Consider the following 13,265-nt stretch of genomic DNA (forward strand, 5'->3'; position numbering starts at 1 on the left):
CAACGTACCAGGTATATCTCGAAGTCAAGGAGTGCTCCCATGCCAATTGCGGCTCGGTATTCTACCAACATGTAATTGCCCGGGAATTATGTCCGTTCGTTTAGTGCTGACGCACTGCTATGAGTTGGTCGGCGTCTTAGTTTAGCTGCGTTCATATCAACTGTTCCAACGGCCCCTACAGTACCGCTCAAATGATACCAGCAGCCGGTGATCCTCGGCAGCATTCTACCCCATATCAAGATGATTGTACATCATTCCTGCGATTAGCGCTTATTGATTCATAGCGCAATTTATGTCACTAGCAGCATCTGGCACTTAAGTGTTGTCATGGAAAAAAGACATTATTTCTCGTATGGAAAGATATGTTTACATACAGATAGAAACGGTGCAAAGATACTTTTATGAATAGTATTCGATCAACTCCTCCGCAATGCCAAGGTATTAACACGGCCAAACAACACACGGAGAGACACGCATATTTATGCAGGTGTGGTACTGTTGTCAATGGGCTGCGGCGGCTCAACCTGAATCGCGAACTGGCTTACTGTTTTGGCGGGCTTGACTTCAGCGCTGGAGACAGTGACGTTGAGGCCGGGACAGCTCGCGACGACCTGGTCGTTCTGCACCACCTGCCACTTGAGTTTTTCCGCGAGGTACTGTTCAGTAGAGTCGCGGTCCGACGTGTTGATGTTCTTCTGAGCCAGCACGTCCGTGAGCATGACACTGCCAGAGCTGGTCACGATCTTTCGCTGAGCCCCCGGCGGCGGTGGAATTGCCAGCGCAGCGTACGAGGCGACGTACTGACCGTCCAGAGAGAATTGCACCTCGTAAGGCTGGCCGCCTAGCACACTCTTATCAAGCGTGACCTGTGCCATGTAGTCATAGGTAACGGCCGGGGCGCTGGCGTCGGCGTCGGCGCCAGCCCGCAGAGCAGAGTTGGTGACGCCGCTGCCATACATCTGATTGAGGTTGCTGATGAGCTGCGAACTGCCGCTGATTCCAATGAGGTCCGGGTAGGTGTAGCTGAAGACGCGCGTGTCGCGGACGGCGTTTGAGGTCCAGAAGGTGCCAGAGGTGTCTCTGTGGAAGGGTGTGAGCGGGGAGTTGCCGTCCTGACCACTGAAAGGCGCCATGGTTCTGGTGCCTGAGCCTTGAGTGGCATAGGTCACCCAATTGTTAGGGTAGAGCGCCTGCCAAATTGCAATAACCCGGTCGATGTTTGCATGATGCATGGCAAATATGGGATCCATAGCAGAGTAAGCGATCTGCTGCATATAGCCACCAACAGCAGAGTGGACGCTGTTGTGGATTCCCTCCAAATTGGTATTTTGGTTGTTGTTGGCATCGGTGGAGAAGGTATTGTAACCCTGGTTTCTGCTGAACAGTGTTATGAGACTGTTTCGACGGCTAGTGTATGAAGCCTGAAGGTTGGATTCGGCGTTGGCTGAACGAAAAGTCTGGCGGTTTCTAGCGTAGTTGCTTTCGAAGTTGTTGTCCGGGACAACTTGGAATCTATACGCGTAAAGCGGGTTCGGGATAGTGGTCGAGCTTCCGTTTTGAGGATACGTGACTTGAATGTTCGGCGCCATGAGAGCATCCGGGATTACTGCCCCATTCGATGATTTCCTGGCCCAATCCCAGTAGGGTAATCGCAGGCTTCCGACCGCGGCTTGCAGCCTGCTCCTGGCGTTACCGGGTGGGGTTTCGTTGATGATCTCGTTGGCATATTGAATGAGGAGTTGCTAATGAAGACTAAGCATGCAAATCATGTTTCATTTACTTTCTGGTACTCACTTCATAGAGCGAAAGGTATGGCCTGTGCCAGGATCCGAAAAGGTTGGAGCTGTGGGGACAGTAGCCGGGCCACCACGGGCTGGATCCGTAAGGTCCAACGCCATCCCAGTTGGCATAGGGACGTCCGTGAATGCCTGGAGGAGTACTCATTTAGCTTTGAAGGTTGCCATGGCTGGCTTGTGTGCCACAAAATAAGGCAGCTCACCGGCGATTGAGTACCACGAAAACTTGTCGTTCTGGTTCTTGGACTGGAAGCGCTGCATAGCAAGGACGAAAAGATTCCATTGGTCCGGATTTGTTGCCAGGTCACGAACTTCCTGGCGGGGGGCTATGCCACCGGAAGCTCCAGTCAGAGCGAAGAAGCTATTTTGCCTCTCAAAGAGCTCATGGTCAACCGGAGAGGCATTGGCTCCGAGAGACAAGAGGGAAAGGGCACCGAGTGCCGTGGAGATGTCAACAAAGCGCATTGTGAAGCAATGGATGGTGCGATTCACGAAGCGAGGGAAGGACAGGGAATGATGCGTCGACGAGAGCGATTGAAGATGCAAGGCAGAGTGTTTTAAGTATCCAAAGCTAGATCCCGTGCATCTAATCTGTGGGGCTATTTTGGGACGAGCTTTGCCTTCTCATTCCAGGCACCAGACCCTTGTGCCAAGGTGTCAGCAGTCGCCTGCCTCGGAGAGAACGTGCCCGTGGATGTTGCAACGGAACGGTGTAACGCGAGGCTAAACCGTGGAACAGAAGACGGGACGGAAGCAAGCCAAGGAGGTACCTGGCATGACCCCGGCGAATGCTTTTCCAAATGCGCTTGAGACGGGTTTGCTGAGCAAGTACTAGCCACAAATGAACACCCGGAAGCGACTGTCCAGAAGTAGGCTGTCATTTTCGTACCGTCGCTCGTGTTCTTCCTCATGCGATATAGTTCTCTCGCCCCGCTGCAATGCTTCCCGAAGCGGTCGCTTACGGTTGTCCTTTCCTGTGAGTTGGATCCCGATGTGCATGCGGGGAACACTGGACGCCCGTCGATCACAACTACTGTAGATACGAACGCCCTGTGACTGTGTGTGCAGAAGCTCCTATTCGGCCTTCGGCTCGTGCAACGGGATAATCATTGACCAGCGACACGGATTGGCATCGACGAAAGGCCGTTGACCGCTATTTTGGGCAGAGCCGCAGCATAATTTGAAGCAGGCTGGGGCTCGTTCAGCTGGCGGTGCTGCAGGCGTGGATCCTAAACCGGACTCGTGGGCTAGATCGGCACTGCCGCATGACTGGACAGGAACGGGCTGTTAGTGGGCTGACATGCCGGAATGGAAGAGGGCCTTGCAGGTAGGAGCCGCATCAAGCATAGGGATGCAGGGCCTGGATGCGGGTCGCTTCTGGCTCTATCTGGCACGGCGTAAGCTTAATCTATGGGGAGCTCAGGGACATCGGCCCATTGCTGCCTCCCAGCTGGAGGCGGCGCTTTCTTCCCTCACGTTGGCAGAGTCTCGTTCGATCCACGTGCATGTGAGCACACCGCAAGTCGCCTGTCGGTCTCAAAAACGCAGGTCGTAGGGCAGAGAGCACGCGCGACATATTGCAGCACTGTTGTGGGATCAATACTCCGGTGCGACTGGCCGGAGCGAACGCGTGTGGCCAGCGAACGCCACACCCAGCCAAGCTGGCACGGGGGCGCTCTCCGTCACGGTAGGCTGCAGCCATGGCGGGCTCCCATGACGCAGGACGATATGTTCTGCAGTGCAAAAATAGCCAGAGCTGAGAATGCGGGGGATCTGCGGACAGAGTAGAGCGGGAGGATTGCTGGGTCCATGCGGATACGGTCACATCTGTACGTAAACTTCCGTTCCCCGCAGCGGGTGAGGCGATCCTCTTTATCGATGTCTTTAGCGCGATACGAGGCTAGATCGAGGTGGCTGTTGTGCTCGTAGGTGACGTGGTGGAATTGGAAGGCGGCGGCGCTCAGCAGGCGAGCCAATCGCGCGGCGCAGATTCGCGGGCTGCGCGTGCGGGTGGCCGTCTATCAAGGCAAGTGCACTAGCGGGGCCGGTCTGACGAAAAGCTGCCGCATGACGGGCTCATTCTGGCTGGCAACCGCCAGCATCCCGCCAAACACCACCCGATCGCTTATCCATCGCCTGGGGAACCTCTGTGCCTTCCGTGTGCATATGCGCCTCCGTTTCCGCAACTCGAAATCTGACCCGCCGACGCAGCCCCGCCTAGCGCATTCCCAGCTCCGCCCCCGCTGTCGCTGCGCCGCGCTCGTCCGCTCCAGCGCAGGCTGCCCACTCTTCAGGCTTTGCCTCTGCCATGAAGCACTCGGCCAGGCCCGACCTGGAGCAACGCCGCAAGTCGTCTACGCTGCACTACCAGACCTTTCCCACCAAGCCGCCCACCTCGCGCGGCGCTCCACCCTCGCCTGATGCGTCCTTCGGCCATCGCCGCGGCGATTCCGACGCGTCTGCGCAACACCATGAGTCGCCGCTTCCCAAGAAGCAGCTCGCCGTGCTTGCCGTCATCGCGCTGGCCGAGCAAACCGCTCTCAACTCCATCAGCCCGTATCTGCCCGAGATGACAACCACATTTCCTGGCGTGACAGAAGACAAAGTAGGCATCTACGTTGGCTTGATAGCGTCGTCGTTCGCTCTGGCGCAGTTTGCGACAAATTTCTTTTGGGGCTGGCTGTCAGACCGCATCGGCCGCAAGCCAGTCGTGCTGCTTGGGACGCTTCTGACAATTGCGTGTTTCATAGCCTTCGGGTTCTGCAAAACGCTGTGGCAAGCCATAGTTGTACAACTCTTCATGGGTCTTGTGAATGGCAATCAGGGCGTCGTTTCAACGTGCTTGGGCGAAATCACCGATCGGAGTAACCAGAGCCGGGCCTTCACCTACCTGCCCGTGGTCTATGGCATAGGAGGCATTACCGGGCCCATCGTAGGAGGCCTGCTCGTTTTCAAGAAGAACCCCTTCACGGGCAACAAGGCCCGGTATCCCTACTTGGCGCCAAACTTGTTCTCGGCAGCCATTCTACTTGTCGACATGATCCTTACCATGCTATTCTTGGAGGAGAGTTTGGAAGGAGCCAGAGACCTGCCGCCGCTCGGACAGAGGATCGAGAATCTCTTCGCCTGGCTGTGGCAGTTTACGAGCTCCACCCGGCCGACTTACATCCGCCGAGTTATGGGCAAGGGTCGTCGCCGCAACAGCTCTAGCACGCACGCTGATGACGACGAAGACGACGCCTCAGATATTTCTCAAGAATCTGCTCCCACTCTTCTGCCAAATGTGTCCAATGGCGAGAACTTGACGAGGCGAGAAGTCCTCAACAGGGATACACTTCTCCTCCTCCTTACCTTCCTGATCTTCCAGTTTGCTAATATCTCCTACAATTCCCTGTATCCCATCTTCGCGCAAGCGCCCCCACCCACTGGTCGCAGCTTGAGCACGGAAGAGATCGGGGTTTCCCTAGCCTTCGCTGGAGCTATCACGATCCTGTTTCAGATCGGTATTTATGGAAAGCTAAGAGAGAAGATGGGCAACAAGACCACATACAGAGTCAGCCTTGCCGCCTTTGTGGTTGCGTTTCTGCTTATGCCCTGGGTCGGCTACAAAAACGGCGAAAATACGGGCGCGGGTCTTGGTCGCGGGAAGACCATCATGTGGATCGAGCTGGGATTCGTGCTCATTGTGAAGACGGTGGCTGCCGTCGGCGGTTTAACTTCAGCCCTGCTCCTGGTGCGTATTTCGGACTGTGACGAAACATGGCCAAGCTAATTTACTTTCAGATCACCAACTCCGCCCCCGACCACGCCGTACTTGGCACACTCAATGGCCTGGCTCAGACTCTTTCCGCGGGTGGCCGTGCGGTTGGGCCTTTCGTATCTGGGAGCTTGTTCTCTGCTGCAACCCGCATCAAACCAAAGGGTGAGGCTATGGCTTTCGGCATCTTTGGCGGAATAACTTTCGTTGGATTCCTGCTTAGCTTCGGCATTAGAGGCGCAGGTCTCGAATCTGAAGGATTCGACGAGGAACAGAGCAGTGAAGCGGATGATGATGCAGATGACGAAGACGAAGAGAGCTCAGATGAGAGGTCAGGATTGCTTCGCGGGAAGTGAGACATGCTTCGTTCAGTGCCCCTTAGGGCCGCCTTTCGCAGCCATATCAATGTCTCAGTGGCTCATTTCCAGCGAGGCGTTACATTTGAGATTATTGTTAGACCGGGCACACAAAAGACGCGGTAGATGATAGGTCGGTTTCGAAAACACGAGCGGTTTAATATCCGTTGGGCATTGGGTGGCGGTGTGTACCTGGTTTCGGTTGATACGACTGACGATTTTGCTACTGTAAATAAACCATATCTACATTGTACTGCTTCCTATCTCAGCCCAACGCTGGCGTGAAATTGTTTCTGTGTACCCCAGCCTGACCAAGTTCCTGATTGGGAGCTTCGTCCGGACACGAATTCCATATTCTCATCCGGGCGACAGCACCAACTGCCTACGTAAGCTATGCATCGTTCATCGCTGGCGGGAAGCAAAATAATCCTCGAATCACGTGACAGATTTGCAAGATCGCCGCTCGTCATTGCCAAGGGCGGACACCGGCCAGGGTGCCCGCGCTGGGCGGTGACCTGAGGCCCCTGCGCGAGCTGCTCGCTTCGACGTCATCCCATGACTCCAAAGAACCTCCTCCATCCTCCCATCTCCAATTGCACCAATTAACAACTCATTCAAGATGCTGCCAACGCTTAGCAGGATGGGCCTCTTGGGCAAGCTCTTCGGCGAGGTACGTTTCCTCAGCTCTCTCACCCATTGGTTCCATTCCTCTTGCTTCGATCGCGGACCGAAAGCTAACCAGAAGCTCTCTGCTCGAGAGCGCGCTCGCTCATTAGGCCGGCACCAAGAACATCGTCACACTCTTTCATAACCCCGCATCCGCGTCATCCGTGCGCGTGCTCAACCTGCTCAAGCAGGCTCAAGCCAATGCCAGCACCACCACGACGATTGACCAGGCGTCCGACAACTCCACGCAGGCCAAAGCCGAGCAAGCCGAGTTCACCTTCGAGGCCCAGGAAGAGCCACCCACAAGCGACCAGGTTGAGACGATTCTGGAATACCTGGGAGCTGATAGCGCGGGCAAGGTCGTGCAGGGCGCGACGACCCAAGAGGAGGCGTTGAAGAAGTTTAAGATGAATGCGAACAGCTTCTCGAAGCCATTGGTAAGTTGCTGGCCCTCGCCTAGATATACATGCAGACGTAAATTCTGCGGTAGTTGGAGACATGCTCTGGACTGCTTGATTTCGGGGTGTATCCGGTTGCTGACAATGTTTAGGTCGTGGATTGGACCAGCGGCAAGGTTGTCGTCGGTGATAACCAGTCAGAGATTCTGCGCCTGCTGGGGCAGTCGCGCTCCTCGTAATTTGCACAATCGTGGAGCCTTGTAGTATCAAATACTCAACCGATTGTATCAATCTCTCCTCTCGAGCGGCACAGTCAGCCAGATATGGAGTAGTAGTAGTGAATAGTGGCTGTGGCTGGTCAAGTATGACGCCTCTCAATTACATGTTTTCTTTGACAATCAGCGGGAAACAAATGCTCCCGAAACTCTACACTGCAGGAAGCTGCTGTCCGGACGTGTTTGAAGACTTTTCCATGATTTCATTATCTTTTTTCGCCCTCTGAGTTTGTGTGCACCTGAATTCATTGTCCGGGCGAATTTGAACCTTTTTTTCCATTGCCTTTGTGCGTAGCTAAGTCCATTATCCAGACGTATTCGAAGCCTTCTCTATAATTCTTTTCTCGCGCTTTGCATCTAGGTGTGCGGCATTCGGGTGGGTGCAGGTGACCGCACGCCATGTGGCTCCGCGCACCTGCCGTTTGTCGCCGTCACCGTCGCTGCCTGCGCGATGGTGCCTTCCTTTCGCAGCTACCTTCCTCCTTCACACTTTGTCTGCCAAAACCCCGATCCTCACTCTCCTCTTGCGAACCTTCCTCCTCATCGGATCTGCTTACAACTCTCTTCATCAGCCGGCCTGGCTTTCTCGTCGCCGTCTACGGACACTTTATATCGACGAGCCATGGCGAGCGCCGGCGCTCATTCTCACCCGCCATCCAATACCCCACCCTCGGTCGATATGGAAAACAATCGGCCATGCATCGTGTTGGCAGAGGTCGCCGGCAAGGCGCTGTTCTCGACCAAGCTTGGTCAGATTGCCCCTCGTCCGGTACCTGATCCACCCGAGCCAGTCATTGCGCGCACACCTAACGTGAACTTGGAATGCTCGCACCAGATCGACCGCTTCGTGCAACAGTTGCGCGACGAGTTTCCCGCCCAGTGCAATGAGATCTTCGTCGGCTACTACACTATCTACGATTACTTTGACGCTTACGATATCCATCGCCTCGGCGAACGCCATGTCGCTTCCGCCCTTGACCGCATCGCGACGCAAAACAGTACCGCTGTCCAGAACTTCGTTGCCGAGTGGTGTCCACGCAATTATCCCAAGGTGCAGAAAATCTGCTATGGCACAACGCTTCTAGAATTGTTCAGCGAGGCCGAAATCAAGGAACGCGGCGAACTGTTCCTTACCATTGCAGTCATTAGCATTCGCAATGCTCTCGAGAGTACCGCTAAGAAGCAGGAAGCGCAGGCAAAGGACCGCACTCGCGTGATCAGCAGCCCGAACGAAGAGGCGACGGTAAAGCAGGAGGTACCTCACGCAGAATCATCACGGATCGACCAGGGTCAGACATCCAGAGTCCCACCGGGCCTACTTCGCGTTGAGTGGCGCCAGCCACATCAATCTTCGGCGGCGCAAGTCGGCACTGTCCCGTCACTTGAACCTGCGCATCCACCTAGCGTTGCCGTCCATCCAGCTTCTGCCATTCGTAGGGGTAGCCAAGCGAGTACCTCAGTCCCCGTCACACCAACCCTGTCCCAGAAGTCGCCCTACTTAGCTGCCAAGTCACACCCTTCGAAGAGCACACCTCGGGTGCAGGCCTACCATTCCAATACTGGCATGATTCCATCGACGCACCAGAGGCACCGCAGTACACCGCGGATGAATGCCATGACTCCTGGGTTCGTTCCTCAGAGCTCTATGGGCGTTCCTACTTCGGCTCCTCCTACCCGCGGCCCGCCATCTCAAGCTGCTACGCCTCAGACCATCGGTGCTCAGCTCTACCTTCCCCCAGCTCCGTTCCAGGGTATCCCTCATGGGTTTGAGGTTGGCGCAATGCACAGAGAACTCAGTAAGTCTTATTATTTCCCCTACTTATGTGTTCAAGTAATCTAGAAGCCGATTTACTGATGTGATTCAGACCCCTTTCCCGGTTTCACTGGTAACCCCAACCTGCACTCGAACTCTCCCGACATGCCTTACGCGGCTACGCAAGCTACCCCACATATGCCTGTTGCGCAACCTTCGGGAGTGCCTGGACCGGCCTACATGCCTATCCCGACCCTTACGTCGCCACCAATGCTGCCACCCCATCTGGCCAACATGACCAACTTGCAATATGGAGGGACGATGCCAAGCATGAGGTCACGTCGCATGTCAGGACCGGCATTGCGTCAGGACTATGGTTCACGTTTCCAAGGCAAGCAAGCTGGGAAGGGTTCCCGCGGTGGTCGGCGCAATTCTATGCGTGGAAATCATATTGGAGGCACCTTCCGTGACCCTGCTGCTGGTCAGCTGGGTCCCGCCGCAGGTACACTTCCCGTAGGCAACACAGAGCCATTCCCGGCTTTCGTGCCTCAGGTCGAAGCGCCCAGAAGGGCTGATGCTGGGAATAGCCTGCCTATCAATCGGGGATTAAAGCCCTCTGTATGGGTCCACAACTTCCATCGCGGGTTTCCCCTTGACGTAGCTTCTAGGGAGCTAAAGGCCTTCTTCGAAAGTCAGCTTCACAGGCCCGTTGTGGATGTAAAAGTCAGCATCGACAAGAGGAACCGTCCCTTCGCCCATGTCAACATGACGACTTTCCAAGATGCGAACATGGCCCTACATCTAGATGAAGCTCTCTTCTTTGGCTACCCATTGGTCGTCAAAATCCCTGCAAAGGCGGAGTCCTTGTTGCCCGAGGGCTATGATCTAAAGAAGGGCTACCCGCTTTCCGCGCCTGCGCAGTTCGCCCAGACTCCGACCATTCGGCACACTGCACCCTTTGTCCCGATCGAAACTAGTGCCATGGAACCGTTTGGTCAAGATCGTAGGCAATCAGTATCGGAACACCGGGCACCGAGTGCCACAAGCAATCAACGCAGTCGTGGTCCTTCTCGTACTTATGAAGCCACTGCCGATAACCCAATGTCTTACTCGCCCCAAGATGCCCGACGCATGCAGCCGATCGAGGTTTCTAAGCAGGCCGTCGGAGACACTCCACAGGCTCCACAAAGCCATCCTGCCCCTACCACAGCCACATCGTCAACTGAGGATCCTGGCCAGCGTCCCGACTCACGTTGTTCATCTTCAGCGAACTCTACGAAGCAAAAGAAGCGCAAGATCATTCGCAGTAAGAAAGCAGACTCGAACAAGTCCAGAAGTGGTACCACGACTCCAGAGCCCTCAACTACCGGCTCCATGGAGCGTGCTGCTACGACCGAAAGGCAAAGCCAGATGGAATCTGCTACGAAGCTACATGGAGATGATGCTGGTCTCGTGGACAAGAAAATGACGACAATTCTGGAGCGCCGCGAGCAAGAAAAGAAGCAGAAACCTACTTCTTCTTCAGACAGCCAAAACCAGAAGGATGTCCCCTCGGCTGATGTCGCAGTTGAAAGCAAAGACTCGGAATTCGAGCGTACCAAGGAGAAGACCAACGCGAGCGACCAGGAGTCCAATCATTCAGCTCCCTCCACCAAGCAAGGAAATGTCGCTGGGAGCGAGGAGCGGAGTGGTGCTGTCAAGGCGGAGAAGCCGTCTTCTGCCCTACGCCAGGCGAAGGTCGCGGTTCCGGACATTAACATCCATTGTCGCAAGGAGAAGCAGGGCTCGCTGTCCGCCGCATCATCTACACGCGTAAGCTATGCTCAAGCAGCTGCTTCGGCTAAAGCGGCCACCGTGGCGGCCAACTCTGCTAGGTCTCCAATTCCGGAGCGAGAGGCAGAAAGCAGGTATTACACCCCTATAGAGACGCTTCATTCCCCTCACTCTACAAAGTCGGAGAAGACGCTGTCTCCGGGTACGCCGATGAAAGGCACCACGAGCCAGGTAGAAGATGCAACGCCTGAGAAGGACGACAGCTTCGTCACTGTCCAGGAAGAACCGCCTCTGGCCGCAAAGGAGCAGAAGGAGCGTGAAGACTCTCCACAAGAGGCGGACGAGCAGATCCATGACAGCAGAACGGTCTCTCCCGAGGCTGCCGACATTCCTACCACCCCTCCCGCAGAGGAGGAATACGTGCAGGTTGAAGTAGCCTTGCCCACTACGGCTGCTTTAGCCGACCAGCAGGTTTCCCTAGCGCAGACGGAAGCGATATCAGCAAATGAGAGAACGGCATCTTGGGCTGAGGATGTAGCAGCGTATGCCAAATCCAGCTCTCCTATGGAGATGAGGCCCGATGAAGGAGAAGCTGCTGATCAGACGGGTAACATAAGCATGGAGAGTTCTACCGTAGCTGAGGGATCGGCAAAGACCACTTCTCAAGACACAGGCTCAATCCACCCGAACGCGCGCCCCAAGGGCGACAAGAAGAAGCAGTCGAAGAAGGGCAAGTCGTACGGGAAGGGCAAGAAGGGCACTTCCGGTAAGTTTCCATTTCCCCTCAAATTCACAGAGAGAACTTAGACAACACAGTGCACAAGTAGCAGGTTCCTCCGACGACTTCGAGTTCGTAGACTTTGCAGACGGAAGGATCTAAGCACCAAATCAGACTCAGACGACAACATCGTGATAGTAAAGGCTGCCGGAAATACCCGCCGCTAAAGTGCTGTCTGCATAGATTGAAACGGGACGATTGCTATACTCGACATGGAGGAATGGGGGATAATGGCTTTGGGGGAAGTTTCAAGTACAAAATCATACTCGGGTGTAAATGGGGGTTCAGGATGCGCCTTAGGGCGTAGTGCATAGAATTCTGAGAAAAATTGGAACTCAGTTGCTGATTTCCTACCAACACTGACTATCCCAGCATTCCTGGAGAGCTGACTGTGTGCAGATACGTAATGTCCTGTTTTGTTCCTTTCGCATACAAGATTCCAAGGTTTTCAGTGTTCGTTGTCGAGATAACTGGGCTCAGTCCTGTCTTATGTGGATCGTCGAACCTTCTGTTTGGATGTATCTGTACAGTTTCATCTCCAATATACGGCCGAGGACCTACTGCAATCACCCAGGGAGGGAGAGTGCAATGTCTTGCAGAACACGAAGGCTAAGTTCTTTTCAGATCCGCCGTAGTGTTTCCCTCTGCTGACCAAAGGTGAAGGTCCCTAATCTCTTAGCAGCACTTAATAATATCCACACCACCTTCTCACGGAACGTCGTATGAGCCAGCCATGACTTGAACACAGCCCCGATCGACACTTCATGTGGGACGAACTGGGTCGCAATGATCTTCCCGGTGTGGTTCTTGCGCTCAATTGACCTTCCTGACCGTGCAGGCCAGATCTTCCGCTCCACCATGTCTCCATCGATCGTCCATAGCAGCGCCACAGCAGACTTTTAAGCTTGAGCTTCTGCCACACCGTTGGAAAGTATAATCAGCGGGAACGGGGTTCCTCGCCACTCCGACGGCGGAGCTAAGCGGGGTCGTGTGATGTTTTCGCTTTCTCGATCTACGTTGCAGACAGGAGCTAATTCTTGAAACATGAAAATGCGGTCGCGGGACGGTATAAAGCGTGGCAAGTACCTCTGGCGGACATTACGGTGCGATTTTGTTGACCTCGTGGCTTCCTCTACACATCCGAACGCCGTGGAATACACTTGCAATGAGAGGCCTCTATTTTGGAAGACGCTGACAACAGCACGAGTAAAGTTTACTACAGACTACATGAAAGGCCTCCAGTCAGCCATCGCACAGGAACAAAACAACAGAGTTGAAGGAGCAAACTGCTGAGCACTTTCCGGCAGTTGCCAAAAGAGGCAATACCGCGCGGCTGGGAACTTACGAGGAAGCGGGTGACCATCACCATCAACAAGCGCTTTCCCCCTCTTTTCGTGGGTGCACATACCTCACCTCCTTTTTGCCGCAACAGCCGACAGCGGCGGACCCATAGCTACAGACCGCCTTTCACGATGCATGCAACCGGTTCCTCCCCCCACTCCAGGCTGGCCCGTGCGGACAACACAGCAAGAACGGGTCCCCGGCGCAGCGGGAAGGAATGGCAAGGCGGGACCCAGCGGCTAAAGCACTCATCACCGCGATCAAGAGGGAGCTCCGCCGGGAGGCATCGGCAGGGTATGGATTAGCCTTGCATGAGCCTCTTCTCTCGCCCTACGAGGATGGGTTACCGGCCTGTTGGCTCCATGCAGGGCA

General features: G+C 55.0%; 4 protein-coding genes across 4 annotated transcripts; 3 read left to right on the forward strand and 1 right to left on the reverse strand.

Moving 5' to 3' along the window:
• Positions 1-479: 479 nt before the first annotated feature.
• On the reverse strand, positions 480-2,261 carry LTHEOB_10208 (Tyrosinase; the record flags this gene model as incomplete). Its single annotated transcript, XM_035506828.1, has 3 exons — positions 480-1,742; positions 1,795-1,928; positions 2,000-2,261. 3 exons carry the CDS (start codon positions 2,259-2,261, stop codon positions 480-482), a joined length of 1,659 nt encoding a protein of 552 aa, XP_035368246.1.
• A 1,843-nt stretch (positions 2,262-4,104) lies between these two features.
• On the forward strand, positions 4,105-5,909 carry LTHEOB_10209 (MFS transporter; the record flags this gene model as incomplete). Its single annotated transcript, XM_035506829.1, has 2 exons — positions 4,105-5,529; positions 5,580-5,909. The coding sequence occupies 2 exons, from the start codon at positions 4,105-4,107 to the stop codon at positions 5,907-5,909; spliced, it is 1,755 nt and encodes a 584-aa protein (XP_035368247.1).
• Positions 5,910-6,528: 619 nt separating this feature from the next.
• Positions 6,529-7,212, forward strand: LTHEOB_10210 (Fatty acid desaturase; the record flags this gene model as incomplete). The annotated part of the gene is made up of 3 exons (XM_035506831.1): positions 6,529-6,579; positions 6,686-7,012; positions 7,126-7,212. The coding sequence occupies 3 exons, from the start codon at positions 6,529-6,531 to the stop codon at positions 7,210-7,212; spliced, it is 465 nt and encodes a 154-aa protein (XP_035368248.1).
• Positions 7,213-7,927: 715 nt separating this feature from the next.
• On the forward strand, positions 7,928-11,654 carry LTHEOB_10211 (Jumonji domain-containing 3; the record flags this gene model as incomplete). The annotated part of the gene is made up of 7 exons (XM_035506832.1): positions 7,928-9,044; positions 9,114-9,503; positions 9,663-10,004; positions 10,269-10,813; positions 10,955-11,381; positions 11,448-11,540; positions 11,605-11,654. 7 exons carry the CDS (start codon positions 7,928-7,930, stop codon positions 11,652-11,654), a joined length of 2,964 nt encoding a protein of 987 aa, XP_035368249.1.
• Between the last annotated feature and the right edge of the window lie 1,611 nt (positions 11,655-13,265).

The sequence above is a fragment of the Lasiodiplodia theobromae genome (assembly GCF_012971845.1).
Source record: "Lasiodiplodia theobromae strain AM2As chromosome Unknown scaffold_36, whole genome shotgun sequence".
Classification (NCBI taxonomy): Eukaryota; Fungi; Ascomycota; class Dothideomycetes; order Botryosphaeriales; family Botryosphaeriaceae; genus Lasiodiplodia; species Lasiodiplodia theobromae.